This window comes from Anas platyrhynchos, chromosome 18 (assembly GCF_047663525.1).
Source record: "Anas platyrhynchos isolate ZD024472 breed Pekin duck chromosome 18, IASCAAS_PekinDuck_T2T, whole genome shotgun sequence".
In the NCBI taxonomy this organism is placed as follows: domain Eukaryota; kingdom Metazoa; phylum Chordata; class Aves; order Anseriformes; family Anatidae; genus Anas; species Anas platyrhynchos.
In genome coordinates, this window is record NC_092604.1 from 13,016,891 (window position 1) to 13,040,844 (window position 23,954).

A 23,954-nucleotide genomic window follows, 5' to 3' on the forward strand; every position below is an offset into this window, starting at 1 on the left:
CCCGGCCCCGCAGCGCCAGCCTGCCCTCCGCCCGCTGCAGCCTCCCCTCCCCGCCCGCCTCCTGCACACCCCGCACACGGCGATGTAGGGGCTCGTCCTTCTTATTTTTTTATCGTTTCTCGCCGAAGATGGTTTAATTTTATTTTTTTTTTTAAATGCATTCCTATTATTTATTAATCCCTCCCCACCGTAAGCCTGCCCAGCCTTCCGCCGGCTGGGCCGGAGCGTAAAGCCTGGGACCGCACCTGGGGCGATGAGCCCCGCACTGAAGAAGCCTCCCAGAGGGATGCGCCGGGGCCGCGCAGCAGCCTAGAGCCGAGCCCGGAGCTCCCAGCGCCGCCGGTCCCCGCTCCCTCGTCCCCTCCGCCCGCCTCTGCTGCTCCCCGACCCCGCGGGACCCCGGACCCGAGCCTGCGCCGCGCTCCGGAGAGCTCCGCCGGGGGCAGAGCCCCGAGCCCGAGGAGAGACGGGGCGGCCGTGCTAGATGCATGGGGGAGGGCTCCGCTTAATGCAAGTTCTGGGCTCCTGCAGGGACCCCGACAACTGTCAGCAGCAGCAGCAGCAACTCGGGGCCTCCTCCTCCGCTTCCTCAGCGATGCTTTTCCACAGCCTGTCCGGCTCGGAGATGCACGGGGTCATCGACGAGATGGATCGCAGAACCAAAAGCGAAGCACCGGCCATCAGCTCGGCTATAGACAGGGGAGAGACCGAAACGGTAGGAGGCGAAGGAGTGGGAGTCATTCAACCCCCTAAACGTAACGAACCCCTCAAAAACACAGCTTTTCCTTTAAAATAGCAGGTCGGGGGGAAACGTATGCAAAATACTAAATCGGAAGAAAATTAAGCATAAAGACACCCGCAAAAGGTCGAGTAAAACCACGGGGAAAGGCATGAAACTGTTAATTATTAATAATATGCATAGTAATAGTAACGCTTGGGTGGAAGGAGCGGTGCTGCTCTTGCGAGAAAACAGAAAGCTAGACCAGCCTTTTGGTAGCGTCCAAGAACGCCTTCCCTTCCCCCAGCCCGGCCGGCCTTCTAAAGTTTTTAGGGAGAGGCAAAGTATGCTTTTATACAGATAACGCTCTGGCACAGCGAGATTTTTCTCTGCGGAATGGAAACACAAACAACAAAGAATCCGATTCGGTGTTGTTTTTCAGGTGGGATGTCCACGCTGAGGTAGTTGTTATAGCACTAAGTAAAAAAAAAATAAAATAAAATAAAAGGAAAACTAAAACTCGAGCATCTTTAAATTATGATTTTTTTCGTAATAGAAAGATACGTGAACACTGGATTTGCAAACACGGCAAACGGATTTAGAGGATGTGTTTCAGGGAGACAGACGGATGCAAATTTTTATAACTTTACTGCTTTTATCTTATGTCTGCTAACGCGCAGTACTTGTATTTTAATACATTTAGATAATAAAAAGATGAATCTTTCAAAGCAGAGTTAAGCCAGCGAAGTGGAAGAGATTTCTGAAGTGTATTAACTGAATCAACATTTTCTGTGTACTGTTTTTGTTTTGGTTTGGTTTGTTTTTTTTTGGTTAAGAAACGATAATTCTGGGGAGAAATGATCCCATATTTTGGTAATGCTGTCTTTTAAGCTGATATGGGCATGTGCAAGAAAGATATCTGTGCTTGGTTTTTAAAACTTCAACAATAGGTGTTACTTCTCTAAATGCTATGGAGAAATTTACTTAAAAGTGACAGTGAGATTATTTAATCCTGAAATACTGGCTGAAAATAAACCTTTCAGCTAGAAGGGCTGAATGTGATTTCTAATCAAAGCAGTTTGGGTTTTCTTTGGAAAAGTTAATATTTCTGTGTAAAATTAAACAACATCAAGTTATCTTTCCTGGAGTAATTCTGTGTCATGATACCTTTATATATCTACATAGAAATTATTTGCATGCACACGTGTATAGAATGAGCAGTGAGATAGGATACTAGATCCTTAAATGCCATTTCTGGATATCAGAATATTTTTGTTACTGGTAAAGCAGAAAAAAATCGTGTTTTGTTTAAAGTGGATTTATAAAGAACTACTTTGGTTATAAAACGATCCCTAATCAGAGTTCAGTTAATGCCTTAAAGACCTAAGCTACCAGTGGACTTGTGTGGCTCCCATACCGCTCTAGTGCCATAATTTTATTTGTACGTACTGCTGGTAGTGGAAATGCTGTCGTGCAAACAGTAGTGCTCGTAGTGCTGGGGGTTGGTGATCTCTGCAAGTGCTGGATGAAAGTAATCCGTCAGCATGTGCTGGAAACACAGCTTCATTTTCTTTCAGTTCTTCCCGTTAGCTGTCTTCCCTCTCCTTGCTTTGCGCAAGGACTTAAGGCTCTAGAGGAGGTAAAAGTAAACACGCGGCTTCCCCCGCCCCGAGTGGGAGCTCTGCGGCTCCGGCACGTCTGCAGGACGGCAGCTCCGGCCCCAGCACCAACGTGCGGGCTGGCTTCGAGCAGTGCCATGCTGACAAGTTTGGGACGAAGTGGACAGCAGCGCAGTGCCAGGTCTGCCACAAACACTGCTCCACTCCGAACCTCTTGTCCTGACTTTGGGCTTGGGTTTAGGTTGAGGGTGTTGAGTAAAATACACGAGCGCGCTTAAACGGTTTCCGATAGTCTTTTTCTCTTTATTTTCTTTTTATTTTCTTTATTATTTTTTTTTTGGTAGGAGTTGACAGAAAATGTATGTATTTGTTTTTTTGCAGGGGGTTTCGATTGGATTGTGATTTGACACTAAACTATTAAATTATATAGGGGTTACATTTAGTTTTATTGCTTCCAAGTTTATCCCAGCATAATCTAAAGCACTCTGTTGTTTTTCCTCTCTTTTTTTTCCCCACTATTTCGTTTTTCTGACAAAGCGTTCTGTGCCTCAGACCCAGTGGTGCTCGTCTCCTCGGCAGTTGTTTCCCGATCCCTGCGGTGCTCTGGGTCGGGGCAGGCTGGGACGCGGTTTGTTGGGGAGCGGCTCGCAGAGAGCTGCGCCTGTGCGGCTGCTGGGGGGTTTGATCGTAATTCACTCGGAATTTTATAGCTAGGAAAATACACACCCAGACCCGCACTCACGGGGCATTAACTATGCAGGCACTCTCCGTGTATCCGTAACGGGAAATTTTAGAATTAACTGTCCGCGATTTTCCCCGCTCTGACGATTGCGCCTGTTTAGCGAGGAGCATCTTTTCTTGATCTGGGACTGGCAAATTCACAAAAGGAAAAAAAACGGAGCGAGAAAGCCTGGCTCTCAGCCGGCCCCCCAACCCCCAGCCCCGGCCGCTTTCGGCCCGTCCCCCCCTCGTCCCCCACCCTCCCCGGGGCCGGCCGCCTCGGAGCCCCCCGGCCGCGGAGCGGGGCCGGGCAGGGCAGGAGCCGGGCAGGAGCCGGGCTGGCCGGGGGGGCTGAGCCGTGCAGCAGCCGCTGGCTCTCCCTAACGGCCCGCGGTTGTTCTCCCAGCAGAGCATGCCGTCCATCAGCAGTGACCGCGCTGCCCTGTGCGCCGGCTGCGGGGGGAAGATCTCGGACCGCTACTACCTGCTGGCCGTGGACAAGCAGTGGCACATGCGCTGCCTCAAGTGCTGCGAGTGCAAGCTCAACCTGGAGTCCGAGCTCACCTGCTTCAGCAAGGACGGCAGCATTTACTGCAAGGAGGATTACTACAGGTACAGCCCAAAGCCGCCCGGAGAGCCGGGGGGGGATGAGGGGGGACCGCGGGCTCCCGGAGCCTCCCGGCCGGGGCCGGGCGCATCCCCCGGGCTGCTGTGGGAGCCCGAGGCCCCTCGGCGGGCGGCGCGGAGCAGCCCGGCCCCTGGAGCGGCCGCCCGGCCCCACGCGGGTCCCGCCGGGGGGCTGCGGATGGGGCGGGGGTCGGGGGTCGGCGCGGCTCCCTGGGGCTCCCTGCGGCTCCCTGCCGCAGCCCGGGGTCCGGCGGCCGCGGGGGGAGCGGGGCCGAGACCCCAGGTCCTGCCGCCCTCCCGGCAGCGGCCCGGCGTCGTGTCCCGGCCCGCAGCCCCCCTCCGCGGGCTGCCCAGCGCCCCTCACCGTCTCCTCGGGCCCTTGTGTTTTGCAGGAGGTTTTCGGTGCAGAGATGCGCGAGGTGTCACCTGGGGATTTCTGCCTCCGAAATGGTCATGAGGGCCAGGGATTTGGTATATCACTTAAACTGCTTCACTTGCACCACCTGCAACAAGATGCTGACCACCGGCGACCACTTTGGCATGAAGGACAATCTGGTGTACTGCCGCCTCCATTTCGAGACTCTCATCCAGGGGGAGTACCAGGTGCATTTCAATCACTCGGATGTAGCCGCTGGGAAGGGCCCAGCACTGGGAGCGGGCTCTGCCAGTACTTTGGGACTGCCTTATTACAACGGCGTGGGGACTGTCCAGAAGGGGAGACCCAGGAAAAGGAAGAGCCCGGGGCCTGGGGCAGACCTGGCAGCGTACAACGCAGGTAAGAGACCCCATCTTCCCCCAGGAACAATTCCAACGGTTTGTTTTTGTTCACTTCCAAAGGGGGATTTCCGTTTATTTTAGCTTAAACCGTTAATAATAGTTTAGCTGCAGCATAATTATTGAGATCAAGTGCTGTCAAACTGCAATTACAGAAGCTAATATGTTAGCATTTTTCACTTCAGCTGGAAATAAAATGTTTTGAAGCGAGGTCATCTGGTTAAGGAGGGGGAGAGGGGGGAGTGGAGCCTGAAATAAAATCTGGAAACCAGAGATTGGAAGTTAGCACTTCAGAGAGCTGTGAATTTTCTTTAGTAGCTACACCCTCCGAGGCTGCTGATGGGCGAAGCGTTCTGCCCTTCTCTCCAGCTCCCGCACCTCCGGCTCGGGGGGCAGGGGGCCGAAAAGCGGCCGTCCCCGGGGGGCAGCGGGGGGCAGGTGGCTGCGGCTGGGGCTGGGGCTGCGCTGCTGGGACGGGACCGGCTGGGCTGAGCGCCGCCGCTCGCTGCCCCTCGCTGGCACCGGCCCTGCCGGGGGGAGCCGTGCCCCGGGCTCTGCCCTCAGCTGCCCGCTCCCCGAGGAGTTTCCTCGTCCGGCCTCCCCACGGCGGCTCCGGAACTTTGCAGGGAAAGGAACCGGGGCGGTCTCCTGCCTTCCCGGGGCCCCGAAGGCCGCCCCGTGCGGGGCCCGCTGTCCCTGGGGAACGCCGCCCGGGGGGGGCCGCCCGGGGCCGTGCCCCCGCTGTCGGGCTGCCCCCTCGGGCTGCCCGGGGCCGGCCGCGGCGCTGTCGGGGTGGGAGCCGGGGCCGCTCCCCGCCCGGGCCGGGGGGCTTGAGAGGCTCCGGGGGGCGCGGGGAGGCCGCAGGGCGAGGCTGCTGCCGCCGCCTGGGGCAGGGACGGCGGCGCCCGAAGCGAGCGGGTGGCGCTGAAAACGGCGAGGAGAAGGCAAGCGCACCTCGGGACGGGGCTGCCACCCACCGCTGCCTTCAGCAGCGATTTGGGAACGGCGCAAAAACCCGGGGCCGTCCCAGGGGTGAAGGCTGCTGAAAGGTGCGCCTAGCGTTGTCCCTGCGAGCTCCCGCACACGCAGGCGGCAGCGGCTCCCCCGCTTAAAAACGCTTCCTCCCCGGGGGGCTGCCATCCAGGCGGCCTTCCGCCGCCTCCCCGTGCGGGGCAGATGTTCCCATTCAAAGGACCTGTAAAGCGAGGCAGCGGCATCTGTCCCGGGTGGGAGCACAGCCCCAGAAAGTCTTGGTGCTCCCCGACTTCCTAACCACGCCGTCCTTAGCCGCTTTTTGAAGAATTCGTTTCCAAAATAATTGCCCTCCGAGTTTGCTCTTGGAATTTGGGGCTAGACCCTGTAAATGATGCTGCAGAGATCTTCCGCGAGGAGCTTTTGGCTTCTTCGCTTAAACTATTTGTCTGCTTAATATTTGCTAAACCGATAATCGATTAATTTATATGGTAATAAGTGTAATTGATCCTGGAAATCAGACCGGGTTGTCTGTTGATTTTAAATCTCCCAAACCAGCAAATTCTTGCAAAGCTTTCTAATTTCTATCTTCTAAAAGGAAGCCGTTTAGAAGTGTGATAGTTTCTCTCTGTTTTTAATGGAACTTTTCGTTTCCTCCCGAGAAATGCACGATGTTGTCCTCTGAGGGTACTCGGGGCTGGCACTTTGTGTAGCAAGCTTCGTGTAAATAAATCTTCACCAGAGGTGGTGGGAAAAGGGGGACCCGGAGATGCGGCCAGAGCAGGGACAGGAATTATTTTGTAAATAGCAGCAAACACTCATCTGCGACATGAATTGGACTGGCTCTTTTTTCTGCCTAAACGAGACTCCGTTTGCACAGGGATGATGGGTTTTGGATGTGGATAGAGCCTGACAAGTGGAAAATAGCTTAGAAGGATGCCGAAACTTCAAAAAGATTTTTTTCCCTCTCTCTCTTTGTTTTTTCTTAAAGTGTGTTCCTGTGATCGTAATTTCTTCTTTCACTTGTTGGACTGGATTTTGATGTTGTTTTTTTTTTAGGTCACTAAATCAATGGCTGAAAGCTTGCTGAACACAGAAGCACCTGTAAAGAATTCTGAATATTCCCTTTGTGGATTAGACCCCAAACCTCCCACAGCCCGCTGTACTTTATTCCTATCTATCCAGTCTGCCTTTGATAAGAAGACAGGAAAATCTCCTTGCAAACGCCAGAAGTGCTGAGCAGGCTCGGGGCAGCGGGAGCTCCCCACGCCCGGGGCCGGGCAGGCGGCGGAGGCGTTATAGGGGCGCTATAGGGGCGTTATAGGGCGCTCCCTCCCGCACGGGCGGCGGGGCCCGGCCGGGCTCCGGCTCTGTGGGGCCGGGCCGCTGCGGGGCGCTGCTCCGGTCCCGCTCCTGCTCCCGGTCCCGCTCCTGCTCCCGGTCCCGGCCCCGCCGCCCCGCGTCCGGCAGCGGGGCCGGGTGGGGGCTGGCCCCACGAGCAGCTTTGCCAGGAGTTTTCTCCTGAGAAACCCGGGGAAGCTCCGGCGAGCTCCCTTCTCCCTCTCCCCCCGGGACGGGAAGCTCCCGGGGGGGGGCACCGCTCCCGGCCCCGCTCCGAGCCGCAGCCCCCAGCTCCCGGCCGGGGCAGGGCTGCGCCGGCTCCGAGGAGGGGACCCCGCAGAGCCCCGCTGCGGCCCCTTTGTGCGGACAGACGGATGGATGGACGGACGGACGGACGGGCTGACCCCGTCCCCAGCAGCGCCCCGGGAGCAGCGGGGGTGGCGGGCCGTGAGGTCCCCCCCCAATCCCGGTTGGGAGCGGGGTCCGAGTGTCCGCCGCGCCCCCTCCTGCCCCCGGCCGCAGCTCGGTCCCGGTGCCGAGCCCCCCCTGCGGCTCCGGGCTCCCGGCCGGGCCCCCCCGGCCCCCTGCAGGCGGCCGCGGGTGGGAGCGGGGCCGGCCCCGCACCCAGGGGCGCTGCGGGCGGAGGGCGCCGAACGCGCCTCGTGTCTCAGCGTGCTTCCCGGGCCGGGATTAGTTTGCTTTCTTTTGGGGTAATGTAACGTGTCAAACGCGAGCCGCTAAGAACAAAAGTTCCCCCCCCCGAGGAAACTCCTCGCCCCCAGCCCCTCCGGTGCCGCGGCCCCGACGTGGGGGATCCGCGGGCCGGGCGCGGGGCAGTGCCCCCGGCTCCCTCCTGCCTGCAGGCTTTGCACAAGGATAACGGCGCATCCCGCTTCGTGCTCGCGGTGCTGTTTTTAGAGACGGTTTTACACGTTATTCTGCAGAAGATATTTTGGTCACCGGCACCGAAGCACAGTGTTTAAATGTGAGGGAGGGAGAGGCAGCTCCTGGCGATGCTCTCTGTGGGCTTCCTCTCGAGGCCGAAGGGACGCTTGTGTCGTGGTGCCGGGGGGGCTGCGAGGGGTCACCTCTGGTGAGAGCAGCGGATGGACGGCAGGGCGATGGCCTGGGTGTGGGGACCGGGGGAAAGGCAGCAGGGCCTCAGAGATGGCCTAGGGTCAGGAAAGATACTTGGCACCACTTCAGAATTTGCTTTATCACAACATAGGAATGAAGCGTTAGTTAATTTAAGGCTCCTCTGACTGGAATGTTACCAGTTGTATTTCTGAACTCCCAGCAGGAGTCCTAGATGCTGCAACTGCATGGAAATCCTTAGTCTGGGTGGTTGAGCAATTCCTCTAGGAGATGTGCAGGGACACCACGAAGGACCAGGGGGAAGTGCCTGGAAACCAGAGCACCAAGCGAGGGGCACGTACGGTGCCAGTCTTACACCAGGGTGGCCCTTGCAGAAACTCCTTCACTCCGAAGGTCTCCACGCTTCTGTCTCTGTGCCTGCAGTGCCCATGGACACCTCAGGCTGGGCAGGAGATGCACGTAATACCAGATTGGTACAACCAAATTCTGGAGATGGTGCCAAGTACCAGAAACAAACAGGAGAGGGGAAGCGGTGCTAACGAGGAGGGTTAGGTCAGGCTGGGGGATGCTGTGGGTGCTCAAAGCACTTGGGCAAGACAGGGAAGAGCAGACACCCTCATGCACTTTCAAAGTCTGTTTTGTAACTTTCTTCCCAGAAAAGGACAACGGTTTGCTGGTCTCGAATAGTACATACTCACTGTCATCTCAATATTATTTTTACTTAGAAAATTGGGGGTAAAATTATAAGAAACTGAAAGAGCAAATTGTTCATTGTCTAGTTGATGAAAAGCAGATCCCCTCCTTCCCTTCTGGGAGGATTTAGAATCAGTTTTATTTCCTTGGATCCTGATTGTATCTCATTCTCTGTAGAACAGGTTAAAATCCAGCTACTTGTGGCCCTAGGGTTTGTTTTGCTGCATGTTAACACGAACAGGTCTCAGCCCTTCTGACGGCTATTTTGATGCACTTCCTCCTAACTCTTTGCCCTGTTATTTCTGGGAGGGTTTGAGAGCATTTAAGACAACACACAGAGGTCTTTTCCATTTCTAATGTCTACAATTCTGTATGTTTTAAGACCAAGTACTGTGTTGTTTTACATTTCCCTAATACCTTTTGCTGTAAGAAATACAGTTTCAGTTATTCTTCCCAGTATTATTTAGAGGGAGAACTGTAGCTCTGGAGGAGACTGGAGCTTGTGGGGTCACCCCAGTTTGGCAACTAGATCTCAGTTCTTAAACCAGAAAAAAGACTTTGCTACATTCTGTCCAGCTCCATTAATGCTGCATTTTTACTGTCTCCTTTTGTGTGTCTTACACCTTTTAAATTGAGGTGCTTCCAGTCTTTCCATACATCACGACAACAAGCAGAAATGCTTCTTATTACTGGAATTTGGCACAAGGAAGTTAGGTCTGCAAAGGATTTATAGAAATGTATACACATGCACATACATGCGCACACATTTATATGTCCAGCACATTTATACTGGCTGTTTTCTGAATTGTAGGGGTACAGAAACTCACCAAGATGTTTGAGGCTTCAGACACTTTTTACCGATCTATTAAACAAGCCTGCTTTTGGTCTCACAGCTGAAGTTTTGCAGGCCTTGCTCTATGTTGTGCCACATCTTTTAAAGTTTTTGAAAAGCTGAAATTTGCAAAGCAGGCACTGCACATGCTGCAAAACTGCTTTTTAGTGTATCTGTATGCATATTTCCACATGAGTACGTGCATTTTGTTTTATTTTATTTTTTAAATAGTGGTTTTAATGCATGCCTTTCAGAAATTGAATGTATTCAACAGGGCTGAAAAACTCTCCTAGACAGTATGAATTTAAAGTATGATTACAAAGAGATACATGTCCATGAGATGTACTCAGTTGAAATGAATCAGTGGTAATGGAAAACTGAAAACAAATCTGTTTATGTGCTTATGAAATTCACCAATAACTCACATTTTAAAATACATTTGTCTTTTATTTTGTTTTGTTTTGTTTTTGCATGCAATGTAGAACAGAGATAGCAGTGATTTTTCATTACTTTTAATCAACATCTTACAGGAAATTAAAAAGGAGTTTCAGATACTGGAGCAGAAAAAATAAATTAATGGCAGCTTATTAGAGCTAATTTTCAGTTATATCCATGATATTATTTTTAGTGAATTTAAGCTTGGTCCTTAATGTTATTTTAAGAGTTTTTCTATGGTTTACTTTGTGCACATGTAAATTAAAAACTACTTTTGGTCTATGAGACTATTTTGTTTGGCATTCAGCATTTAATATAATTTGATAATTATTACAATTTTCCTTGGTCACAGGCTTCCTTTGCAGGCTTTGCAGTTGATTTATGCAAATGTGTCAGTCAGTCTCATTCAGTAATTTCAAAAGAATATAACAGAATCAGTCATTCAAAGTAGTATTTTCAAATGCTTAAAAATGAAATGTAAATATAAATAATAAAAAATAAGTGTATTTTTTTTTCATTTGGTGTGCTGCTGATATATTGTATTAACAGCTTTATTTCTTGAGCTAGTCAAATTATAGTCATAATTTGCTGTCTGGTACCCACAAACTTTATTTCTTTTATAGTGTTTCATTTAATGGTCTCTCTTGTACTCTACAGGGTTTAGTTTGATGGAGGAAATAATTATAATTTTAACTGGTCTGTTCCATTGAGATTTAAGTGGGCTCTATTGTACAGCTTTCTTTGTACATTACAACACAATTTATAGTGATACAAAGTACGTTAAAACACTTTACAGAGTTGAGGACAGCTACTGTCCTACAAGCAGAAAGTAGAGGAAAGGCTGTGCGGAGATGGAGGAAAGAAAAAAGGAAACAGACCTGACATTTTAAAAGCCATAAAGAGGCAGGTGAGGGTCCTCGCAGACTGGTTATTGTAAGGGAAAAATAGAAGATGCAGAAATGGAGGGGAAGGCAAGTAGGATTTGTACCAGTACAATACGTGCCATGGTATGTTATTTTAATTGCTGCTCTCAGATGAACTGCAAACAATGTTGGTCACAGAGCAATAGGTTTACACGCCTTTTCCTCTTGTTGCCTTAAGCTTTAAGCTGCAATGAAAACGATGGTGACCACCTGGATAGAGACCAGCAATACCCCAGCAATCAGAAAACAAAGCGCATGAGGACATCATTCAAACACCACCAGTTGCGGACAATGAAGTCATACTTTGCTATTAACCACAATCCTGATGCCAAGGACTTGAAACAGCTAGCTCAGAAAACCGGCCTGACCAAAAGAGTTCTTCAGGTAAGAAGAACAGTCTTTTGTACCAAAACATCAAATTTGTATTTGAAATGCTGTGGATCTTACTAATCTTCAAGCTTTTCATAATCATTCATACCTTCTGTGAGACATCAGTTACATTCTAGAAAGTATGAGAAAAGTTATTTCATTTCAGCTTCCCAAAAGCAGATCACTTGGGTTTTAATTTTTAATGACAGTTGTGAAGGCATGGGGTGCTATTTGTTTTCCTGAAGTTAGTCAATTCTGGTGCATGTTTTAGCTTCTGATCTGCTACAAGAAAAAAAAATTAGTTAATGTAAATAGAGAGTTCTTAATTTAGAAATTGCAAGGAATGGTTTTCTTCGTGAGTAATCAGCAGTAATTTATTATTTTATCAGGACAGGGAGGATGTCTTTTCTTTTGCAATGTAAGTGGACATAAATTTAATTTTTCAAAGATTATTTTTTTAGTCATAGTAAAGTAACTTAGAATGAAAGGCGACTGCATTTTGAAAGTACCTTTTCTCTGAAAGTTTGATTTTTCTTGCTTCAAGGATATACACTCCATTTGAATTATTATGGCAAGGAAAGGTAAGAATATTAGTCGGCTTAGCTCCATTCTAATTTATAGTTCGGATTCAGGAAGTGAATTTTAATGGGCACTTATTCAGTAACTATAACTAGAGATAAATGTGGGCATATAGGAGGCATGACATTCCAAAATCTATTACTGAAATCTTTAAATGGATCTTTAATAGTATAAAAAACTGGTTTGTGGGCTTCATCGAGAAAGCTAGGGCTCAGGCGCCTGGGAAGGCACTGTGGACAGCTCTCATAAATTCATAGGCAAGTGGAGGGCAGTAAACAAAAACATTGGAAAAAAATGAATTCACTGGAGAATTGTGGATCTTGTAGTGTTTACACATAACTGAAGAAGGAATAAAGGTTTGTAGGCTTCCTAGTAAAACTGCTAATGAAAAGCTGTATGTAATTCCTTCTCTTGGCCACGTCCATCATAGCTGGATTTTGTTTGTTTTTGTGAAGCTGATTTGCAGTGGCACAGATTCCTCCGCTATAACTGGTGCACATCCTAGCGCTTGACACAGTGCCTCTCATAGCATCTCCCTTTTATCTGTGAGTGTGGAAGAAAGGATTTTCTGCATTTAACTATCATTATTTCAGCACTTCCTCATTTTCTCATCAGAGTTTACACACTTTAGTGATATCTACTCTGTTACCAGTGCACTCACACCTGAATTATCTGAGAAATTTCACATAGTGCATGAAGAAATTAGATTGGTGCGTAGAAGACATCTCTCTCTTCATCTTCCTTCTGTTTTTGTTTTTTTTTTCCTCAGCCTGCACCAACTTTGACTTCCATATCTGTTCTCTTTTCATCCAATGAGCTTGTCCTTCCAATTTTTTTCCAAGTCTTTTTCTCTGTTCCTTCCTCTTATAATGTATTTCTTCTCCCTAAAGCTGGATTCCATGTCTCTCTTCAGCCTCTCTTTCAGTTTCTTGATCACTTCTGTTTCCACGTTAAGTACACTGCATCCTCTAGTTTTAAGGTGCACAGTGCTTCCTCTTTTTTGTGGCAATCCTTTACAATTCTACAAAACTTTTTTCATGGTTTTGGTAATTGGTGTTTCACTTCTTTTACTTCCACAGTTAAAGTTTACTTCTTTATCTCTGGGCTCCTTTAGCTGAAGAGTGGCGCAAGGTAATAGTTGGTGTTGAGGATTGCACACAGAGGATGGTGCTGTTGGAGGCACTTCAAGAAAATGACTCGGAGTGATACTTTGCATAGTATTGCTTGAGTTTTTCTGTCTGTTACGAGCATTCTCTACTCCACTGAAAATTAATTTGGGCTTTAAGAAACAAACTTGCTTTTTGGATTGTAGAACCTTTGTGCCCAGTTGGTTTATTTCTAACCTGTGAGAGAAAATAATGTGTGCTTCTGAAACTGCAGAGGGAATTTTTCGAACTCTGAAGTTCACCCATGCAAGTTTCAAGGTTGCTTCTTGCTGGGGAAAACTCTTCATGATGTTGGTTACTGAGATAGTGTCACTTGTTAATTCTTTTGCGCCAGAAAGGTTGGCATTCCATCTGTGTCATTTATTGAACATGAAGTAATTCACTGACACTATTGATCTAAACAAGCATCGTTAGTATTAGGCTGTCTCACATGCTGAAGGCGTATGGACTCCCAGATGTATATGCACACATTCCAGCAGTAAGAAATTTTCTGCTTTCCCTATCTTGTTACTAGGCATGTCTGTAAGCGCTTGTATTTTTGTGTGTTCAGGTCTCAGTTCAGCTGACGAAAGATAATGATTCTTTATTTATCGTGAACAGAATACAGTGGAATAGAAAATATAAGGTAGCAGATGAAGAGAAAGACAAAATCCTTTATTCTGAAACGAGTGGGCTTTCTAAACATGCAGAGGAGTTCCTAGTGTTTTAGGAAATGGCTATAGTGCCACTGCTATAAAGGCAGTCCCATATAACATGTCATGAGAGTGGCTTGTAGATGAGCAGAGAGTTTGGCCATCTTCATAATGATCTGTGATACTGGACTTGGAAGCCCTGACTTCTGTTTTGGCTGTATATACAACTAGTCATCAGCTACCCATGTCCAGAAGTGGAATGACAGGGAAATGTAACATACTGCTTCAAAAATTACATTTCCTTCAGTGGCTTTGTAATGTAGAATATTTTCCTTAAGTAACGACATTAGAGTTACAGTAAGCCTATTTATATTTTTACTCCCTATCTTTATATTTTTCCATTTCCATTTAGCTTTATATGTTCAATTTGATATACACCTTGTACTGCAGCTGGGGAGGACAAGTCCATTATTGTAAGCTATCATTCATAATTAAAGTGACCAGCTAATTGTGAGCTAACTAATTGGTGTAAATGTTACGCTTTTGGGAATCGATCTTTCTTTTTTTGTGAGTTTAGAAAGTGAAGGTGGAAGTAGAGATAGCCCTAAGAATATACGGTTTGCTAGCTATTGCTATGTACCTCTTCTCTAACCAAGAGTGTGGAAAACGATTATCCATGGCAAAAGCAGTTTAGGAACATGAACCATTGTTTTTCAGTGGGTGTCTTGTACACTGCTTTTCCTTTCTTGAATCACTCCCTAGTAATGTTGATATGAAAATCCTACAAAAGTTTTCCTGCATGCATTTGGACTTTGCTAATTCGGTTTCCAGCAGTCAACAAGCACAAAAATTTTCTCAGTCATGTGTGAGAATCCTGCACTACCCTTTGGCAAAGATTTGCTTTAGGATAGCATACTGAAGACTATTTACCAAACCTTCGTTCATAAAATATCCTATAGTTCTCTTTCAACTGTATGTTTAATAATCAAAACAGAATACTCAGAATGTGCCTGCAGTGAGTAAACATGGTTTGCTGTGTGGTGGAACATCCTTTACGTTTTTGTTTCTCCTGTGTGAATTAGCAAAATTGTGTTTAAAAATTTGTTTCTAGTGTAAGCTATTCACACAACCAGTATACAACAGTTGCAACAATGGAGGTGTTACACACAAAAAATAAAATTATCTTAGATAACAAGGCCTCATTCATGATGGTATCTCAATTCCTTACAACATTTAGAATATTTACTTTCAATACTTCCCTATCTTATGGAGATGTTATTTTATTCCTATTTTACAGTCAGAAAATGGAGACAGAGAGAGATGAATTAGCTGTGCAGATCACTGAAGAGATAGGATAATATTTTAACTGCAGAACGACTCTGCCTAGCTGCTGAGCTGCCCAGCTCCAGGCAGGCGGCTCGGCTCCCCTGAATGTGGTAGTGTCAGTGGGTCTCATGGCTGCTTTTATTTCTCAGTGGGAGTTTTGGTCCATATTTTCCCCATTTGGTTTGAAACAGCTCAGCCCTATAATGATACAGTTGGACAGAAAAACACTATGTACTTCCCAATGAATTTCTTTATTCCTCAGTGCTGAAGACCAGATTCCTAATTGTGTAATTGATGTGAGATAAGTCCTTCTGGAACAATTCTTTCAGTTATGTATATTTGGGTTATTATTTTTTTACTTGAATGTAATACTGTTACAGGTGCAGGGCCCGAATTGCCAGTGTGCACACAGAGCACTACCGCCATTATGCACGGGACAGCTGCCCTGGCTCTTGCACGCTCGTTTGCACAGCTATACGCGACGACGCAGGGCAGTAGCAAATCAAGTTGGCATTCCTGCAACTCAGAAAACAATAGTTTTAATTCTTTCATTACTCTTCAACGTTAAGTCTTTCCTAATACTGTCATATCTTCAGTGCATACCAGAATATCACTATTGCAATAATTATTTTGTTATTCATTTCTACCATAAAACATGGCATTTTCTGAATTTTAGTCAACAAATATTTAGATGCCTTTTCAGTAATATTACAAATATTTACTAGTGGACAACTTCAGAGAGCTCTGTAGCCATCAGCTGATTAACCTTGACAATATCTCAACTGAACTTGAGGTTTTGTCTGTTTTAATTATGCTGGAACTATAGAACATGTCAACAGTGGCAGTCTCTAAACTTAAACTTCATATATATGATTCTTTTTACAATTTCTAGAAGGTATATATTAAAAAATTGAAGCCAAATTTCTTCATTTGTGGGACAAATATAATTATCTCTTACTGAAAGGTAAACTAATCCCAAAAGTGTTAAAATTGCTGTTTTCTACCATTCGTACTAATTGGCACTTGAGACTTTGTAGCTCGAATGCCCAGAACAAACTAATTTGCTTCACCTGCACGCCTGGCACACGAGGCTCCTCACCTTGCTCAGAAGCATGCACAGACACTTCCACCACTCCCTTCTTGCAGGGCTCTGGATGAACAGTCATGCGAGGGGAAGACACTGCCTTTAAATGTTTCAGGCAAAAATACTACAATAGTGTTTTTTTTCAGTTTTGATCCCATCACAGGTTTACCATTATAATGGACTGTGTTATAAAATAATTAATATATTTTTGCAGTGCTAGTTTAGGAGAAGGTTTCTGTTTTCTTTGTGTATATGAAACCAATATATACCCTTTAAACAAAATGTTTTAATAGGGGAGCACCAACATAAACTGAAACAAGGACCTGTAGGGATGTGAGTAATGAATGCAGCTCCCATGGCCACTGCTAGAATTTGTGCCTGAGGATCATTTCCTTGTGGCATTCCCAGGAGAGAGTGTAAGAGAGAGTGTGTGTGCTTACAGACCCTTGGCTGGGAGAGAAAGCTTTCCAGAGGAAAAGGAGGAGTGCTCGATAGGGGGAACTCGGGGCTGGACCATCCATAGATGAGAAGAAAGCCGGTCAGAGGAAAAATGGTTTGAGACATCTTCATCAATTCTAACTGCAGCTGGCAAGTTGAGGGGAAAGAGGAGACTTCACAGGACTGCATCACATTTCCGTGCCACTCCTCCGCCGGCAGCCTGGCCTGAAGTGGATCCTGCGGCAGGGGCTGTGCAGGTTCAGAGTTAGAGGTCAGGATTTCTGTAAAGGATGCTGTGACCACACAGCAGCCTCGTGAGCTCTGCACACTCACTTTCCCTGTATGGGCCATAGAGGAGAAATCTGATGGACTGAGGCTGGGCAGGTACTTTGACTCGGCTCCTTTCTCTGACAGATACAGAGATGATGAAGTTCATTGCACCTGGAATGGAAAGACTTGGTCCTATCCCTTATAACAGGTCAATGTGAGAGCAGTTGAATCAGGATTGAGTCAATTGTAAAGAACGTACCAATGTCAGAAGGCCTTCTGATAAGAAAACACAGTGAAATTTCAGCTAGTTGTATCAGCAAAATGAGCTGGCATCACCATATAGCAGGTTGAACACAGGGTATTAATGGCATTTTCAAATTTAACCAGAGTAATATTCTGTACCTACAGTTCATACAAGTTTCACAAATAAATTTTATTGTATCTATTTTCAAATAGGTCAGAAAAATATTGTATCTTTAAACAAATCCTGTAAACAGTAGAGAACATTTTTAGCTTGGACCTAAACTGAAATTTAACTGAAAAAGCAGTAGTCATAGCTTTTGTCCTATGATTAGTTAGTGACTAGTTAGATAATAAATAATGCAAGAGGTAGAAATCATGGAAACATTATTGCGGTATGCAGCTATCATTTCTTCTGAAATTACATTTTTTAATGCAATATGGGCTTTTAATACCATTTGAGCCTCTTTTTCCAACATCATTCCAGGACTGAAAAAATATAAAATGAGACTGGCATAGGAGCTGAATCATTTGAGAAAGAAGAGTAAGAAAGAGGGACAGTCTTTTTTGAAAAGTGAGAGCACTGCTGAGACAAGACATGAGAAAGTTCCCGAGGGAGCCCGCAGGAAGGCAGGGTGCTGTGCTGTGTCGCCTTCTGCACACAATGGGAGATGGACCTGAGATACCAGGGTGCTGAAACTCGCTAGTATGTGTTCATCAGATGCTTGATTTATATCTCGTCCTGACAAGTACTTCTGGGAGTGAGGGCAGTCGAGGATTCTCAGGGGCCGCCAAATTTGTAGGCATCTTTATACACAGCCAGCACTGAATGACTCCCCTCCTGTCCCAAGCAGACTGTTTACACAGAGAATTGCAGGAGAGGGAAAGAGGAATGCTTCACAGGCATGCAGAGGACACTTTTCATGATTGGGGCTACTTTTTTAACATGTTACCATAAAACATCTTCACCAGTTCAAGCTTTGATGAATTTGTGAGTTTGCTTTTGCTTTTCTAAACACTGCAGCTCTTTAAATGCTACCCTGTTATATTAAACTATTTCAGGTTTGGTTTCAAAATGCTCGAGCCAAATTCAGACGGAACCTCTTACGTCAAGAAAACACAGGGGTGGATAAGACTTCAGATTCAACACTCCAAGCAGGGACCCCATCAGGTCCTGCATCAGAAATATCCAATGCCTCCATGAGTCCATCCAGCACTCCCACTACTTTAACGGACTTGACTAATCCTACCATGCCTACTGTGACATCTGTCTTGACGTCAGTGCCCGGAAGTCTTGAGGTTCATGAATCTCGAAGTCCTTCACAGACAACTCTTACAAACCTTTTCTGATGACTCTTTCTTAATAATTTCTTTAAAAAAGAAATTATTCTTAGTTGAAATTCCAAGTGTATTTTAATAGAGGCTTTGAGCAACTGACTAACCACAATTAGGATCTCTCCTAAAAAAAAAAAAAAAAAGAAAAAAAAAAAGAAGGAAATGTAGTGTTCTGGTATTACGGAGTGTGGACTGAAGAATAACTTGGAAGATCTATTGCAACACAACATTTGTGTAACTGTACAGTTTTGTGGACTGAGCAAGGGAAACAGCAATTAATTTAAGTTGGCTAAAGCTTCTGTATTTTCAAAGACTGCCATGTGCCTTATATACTGTTTTATCTACATACTTTGGATTCCATGTCCACTTCTCTTTTTCTCTCTGTATATTTATGACCAGGGCAAAAATGTCAAGAGTTTGTTACTTTGAATAGTCCTAAGCCTTTCATTGGTTGCTTTGTTGTTTTAGAATTTTAAGGTCAAAGTCTGTTCGAATACCAGAATTTGTAAAATCTAACCAGTAATAAAACCACTTATGGAAACTACTTGGTAATGGCTGCAGTTACATTTAACATGAGCTTCACAATCAAGATAGGCTGATTGTATTTAAAAGGATTAGAAAATTGCACTTCAAACACGGTATCTGCCTAGGATAAACTCTAAATATGATGTATACAATTCCTCTTGTTCCTGAAGTCTGTATGGGTGAGAAGTCCACCCCGTACAACCGTCTAGGTATATTCAGTATAGAGAAAAAAAAACCTGTTAGTTGCAGATAGAAATTATCAGATAATGTTAAAGTTAAAACAGGCAAAATATACTTAATTGTGTTGTGTGAAAGAAACAACTTCAGCCAGCATTTACGAAAACAATCTTGCTTTTGTGCAAGAGATAGCTTGTCCTATTTCATGGAGGAGACAAGCTAGGTATCCGACAGCCGTGTGGCCAGAAATGGTTTACTACAGAGGTGGACACTGGGTAATACTTTCCCTAGGAAGAAGACAGAAGTATTTCAGGTTATTTTACAATATTGGTGGGCAAAAATGAGGCAAAATTATGTCTTACAGAGTCACAGCCTTACATTTTTTGTAATGCTTTGAGGGAATAGAAAACCAAGGAAGAATATTATCAATACTAAAAAAGTGGATATTCCTTTAACTATTACAGATCTTTCAATATAACTGAATTCCTTCTCCAGAAAAAAAAAAAAAAGTGCAAAATATAATTCATATTTTGAGTTCTTTTCCTGTTGTTTTTAAAGATGCTTTTCCTGTAATTAAAGAAATACCTCAGCAAAGTTTAAATATGTATAAGAATGAGTATACACTATGCTGTTTGCCCAGTAGTTTTATAGATTTTGAGTGGTACATAACATGCATATGGTTGTTCCTTTTCAAACCTGTTAAAATCAGTTTTTTTCAGTCAAACTCTAGGTTGTATGTGGCTAGCTCTCTAAAGCTAATCTGTCATTCCCATTGGATCAAAATTGCTAAAAGATTTTCCAAATAAACAGCAAGATATGTGCCAAGATTTGCGTTCTTTGCCCTTTTCAGAGCACTGAAGATAATTTATTAGGCCAGACTTTTTGGTAACAATGTTTTGGTTTTAAAAGCGCTATATTTATTCAGCTTTCTCAACTGAAAATTTGCCATTCTCATGCAAGCCAAATTTCTTTTGAGCTCAGTGAGAGATCTCAGAGAATGAGGACTGTGGGATAGAAATGCTGACATAATTAGGTCATTTATTAACCTTTTTTTCCACACTTCTGCTTAAAAAAATACAGGTGAGTTATCTGAAAAGCAAGATAGTATGAAAAATCATAACTAGCTTAGATCTGTGAAAGAGATTACGCTCTGGTCTCCAAAACCAATAGACTAGCATAGTTCTTTACGTTTATTCACTATGATGAAACATTTGAAAAAATGAGTTCAGGTTTAATTAATAGCCTTTACAGATACATCCAAGACATTTTTTCCTCGTATTATAAATGTCTAATAAGTCAATTGTACTGGTTAGTGGACTGTAAGAGTATGTATCTGCCTTTCACAGACATTCAGACACAGATTCTGCTGTATGTAATGTTTTGCTCATTGTCAGCTACCTTGGAGATTTTATTTTTTTGACATGCTTTGCTGTATCTCTTCTTGATTTAAAAGGCAATGTTGGTCCAATGTTAAAAGGATACAGCCCATAATTAGAAACCCTGTGTATTAACCTGTAAGCAGATTTAAAAATCAGAATCTTGAAGTGTTACAGCAAATGTAGCGGATGGTTCTTATTTGTGATCTTGTATTTTAACTACCTGAATCCACGTGGATGGAAATACCTTTCAAAACAACTCTTAATATTGCCTTTTCAAATAACTGAAATTTATGAAGGGGAATACTCTAGTGTTAATATTATCTGAAACCTATAAGAGACAATTAGATAATTGTCTGGTTTAATCAAATCAGGGATTTTGCATATAAATAAGAGACAATATTCTATGTAGGGTCTTTATGTAGGTACATTAGGATTCACTCACTGGCTCCAATGACCTATGTTGTCCCCATGATTGTTTCAATCCTGTGGTATTGTTTGGTTGTTTAGAGCTTGTTGGTTTTGAATGCTGTACATTTTTTTACTACTGCAATCCTAATGTTTCTTCACATACTTGTACAGTTCCACATTTGATGTATTAGTCTGAAATTCTGTTAAAAACATGAACAAAAATGGAAATGATATTTCTTTGGAAGTGTATTTTTACTGTATATCTAATTTGAACTAGTTGAACATACTTCTTTACATTTTGCATGATAGGTGTGTAGTTCATTTTTTAATATGAAAGAGACTTAAGAGTAACTTAGAATGAGAATATAATGAAACCTATACAAATATGGAAAATACATACAATGATTTGCTACTTTTTGACTCAAGAAACTTTTTGAAATACATTTTACCTAGTTTATTTAAGATAATGCAGATATTTTGTCTCTGAGTTCATAAACAATAAAGAATATAAAAGGGGATTATGCATTAGAAAAACTTCCAAGTCACTTGGCAGCAAACTGGATTTTTCCTGTCAAACAAAGAGAGAACATTTGATTTTCAGGATACTGAATAGACATACATGTACTTTGTTATGAGAGATAGTGTTACTGTAAGCGGTACATAATCACAACTTAAAATCCATTGATACTGTTAATACTTACATTTCATAAAACATATTTCTTAGTTCATATTGTCTAAGTTTGGGGAGAGAAGACCAAGGATCTATACTAACAAAGAAGCTGAATGCTTGCTCTGGAAGCAAAAGTGAATTTATAAAAAACACTGTGGATGGAGAAAGGGCCTCTAGGATATTCTGATTTCCAAATTATCATTTCTTACATTTCTTACTAACTGTTAAGGACACATTTAGAGCACTTTCCTATAACTGCCTTTTTTTTTTTTTTTTCCTTTAGAAGGTAGAGATCAAAATTTAGACACCTGTAGTAACCATCTCCTTTTATCAAAAGAAAAAGAACAAACAACAAAAAAAAAAAAGGTATGAACCGGAGTTGAGATTTAGGCATGATGGTAGCAAGGCCATCCAACTAAAAGAAGTTCCAAGTGTACATGCTTATGGTCTTCACAGTGACTTAATAGTCCTTGGAAGGAGAGATTTGCATTGAAAGTAGCTGAGTTACAATTTATCCCTCCTATTAGGGAGGCTCTAACCATTTAAATCATTCCTGGTAGCAATTATTTCATCCATAGCTAATATGGAAAAGATAGTTCTTTGGAAGTGTAGTTAGCACTATGAGAGTGCTAATATCTGTAGTAAAATAATGATCTGTGAAATGAAAGTCTATGCATTTTCCAGACCACTTTGACCTGCATTTGAAAAGGCTACAGAGTGAAATGCATGTGCAACATGTCCAATTCACCTTAGCAGCCAGGGTTTGGTTGGGTGTGAAATGCTCAAGCATCTGCTATTTGCTGCATACAATTTATGCAGTTACCAGCTCTGTGCATTTCTGCTTTCCAAGATTGCAATATTACATCTCACTTTCCAGACCTACGAGTCCTTTTTGTCTTGTCCTGCAAGCGAGTTGACTGGAACTCTCCTTATTCCATTACTTGAAATCATTATGCCCAAGTCTGCAGCATCTTTGTTTAAATAAATAAATCTAGCAAACCACACCAGTTGTTCACACATTGCATTTATGGCTCCCATACATTGCATTTATGGCTGGTCAGAGTCTCTGATACCATACGTTACTGCCCATGTAGACAGCAGGGGTGATGAATCATGGTCTGTCCTCATCCTAATTAAAGAGAATCAAAAGAATTAGGTTTTTGATCTATAGTTGATAAATATGTGTTTTACGAGTATCCTAGGACTGGAAAATTACTCAAAGAGGGAATAAAGAGGGCATCTTTCTGACATTCAGGAAGCTGCCATGATTATGAAGACAAGCAACGTGGCAGCTGGACTGCAAGTGCTCGTGTTTTCACTTCTCTAAGTGGAGAGATGGTCCTTCATTCATTGCAGGACTTAGCTGGGCTGCTTAAAATTATGTGGTTTCAGTCTTGAAAGTGAAGAATCAAGTTTGAATCTCTCATGATGTTAGGTGAGTTACCAGTAATTTGTCTGAAAGTTACTGTTGATGGAGGCAGGATGGCTCCACTGAATAGCAGAATGTTACCTTTTACAAGGAAATACTCTGCTGATGCAGCATTTATCCCACTGTTCTGTGGGGCGGTGCTGCTAGGAAGCCATCTTCATGCTCGACGTGGTAACCTTTCCTAAAAGTGTTTAGTAAGTAGGCTGAACTCCCAGGAAAGTCCAAGAAACCAATCATCTATTTGTAATAATTTATAATTGTAATCAGTATCCATGTCTTGTTCTGCTCACATTTCTAATTTTGTAATCCGTGTGCTACAGTTAGTCTTTTAGCATTTGAGGTTTTACAGAGGCATTTTTAGGTTGTTTTACTGAAGGCAGCTTTGGCTTCATGCCGTGAAGGGTAGTAACTGTTGCCTCGCGTCAGTCATCATTTCTTGCTACCCGTAGTTAAAAAAGCAGCTGATGTGAAAGGGCAGTTAGAGAATCTTCAGCTGAATCCAGTTTCATTTCTTACATTTGATTGTTTGTAGGGAGTTTTCTCTCTTTACTTTGAGTGAAGCACAGTCAAGATAGGACTCGCTGTCACCGAGTCGTGTCTGGGTTTTGTCACAGAAACCGGCCCCGGCTGCACGAGGCAGCGAGCACACATGCCAGAGGAATTATTTCCAGCTGCAACAGTGAGTTTTCCATGTTCGTAACATCATCGAGTCCGAGTCATAGAATAATTTAGGCTGGAAGAGACCCTTAAGATCATCAAGACCTACACACGCTGAAGGAAAGAAAACCCAGCCTCAGAAACGTTTTCCACTGAGGCAGCAAATTCCATCAGGGCTAACAGAAATTTATATTACTACATTTTTTTACTACATTTTTATTCTCTTTCTCCCCTAAGCTTTGATACTAATTAAACCCCTGTTTGTTCTCACCATCAGCCTGGTACCTGGTAAACATAGAGTTGTGCTGGATCAGGACCATGAATGGCATCTATCTGACTGACAGAAAGCTTTTTTTTTTTTTTTTTTTTTTTTTTGGACTAGATAAAAAGATAGTTAAAGGGGGCAGTTAAAGGGGGCAGATAGTGGGCAGTTAATCTGACTTCTCATCAGATTAATCTGATGTCAGCAGTTCTTTCTGGCCTGGCAACTGGATTTTTGTAGCAACAAAAGTCAGTCAATA

General features: G+C 44.3%; 1 protein-coding gene across 3 annotated transcripts; it reads left to right on the forward strand.

Moving 5' to 3' along the window:
- The first annotated feature begins 9 nt into the window (after positions 1–9).
- LHX2 (LIM homeobox 2) lies at positions 10–20,910 on the forward strand. 3 transcript variants are annotated; one of them, XM_027470929.3, is made up of 5 exons: positions 10–715; positions 3,464–3,669; positions 4,077–4,459; positions 10,928–11,133; positions 17,916–20,910. In XM_027470929.3, exons 1-5 carry the CDS (start codon positions 485–487, stop codon positions 18,201–18,203), a joined length of 1,314 nt encoding a protein of 437 aa, XP_027326730.3. In that variant the 5' UTR covers positions 10–484; the 3' UTR covers positions 18,204–20,910. The 3 variants fall into 3 exon arrangements, with proteins under 3 accessions (XP_027326730.3, XP_027326731.3, XP_027326732.1); XM_027470930.3 differs by having other exon boundaries at positions 3,467–3,669; XM_027470931.3 differs by lacking the exon at positions 10–715 and adding an exon at positions 2,366–2,518 and having other exon boundaries at positions 3,467–3,669.
- The last annotated feature ends 3,044 nt before the right edge of the window (positions 20,911–23,954 follow it).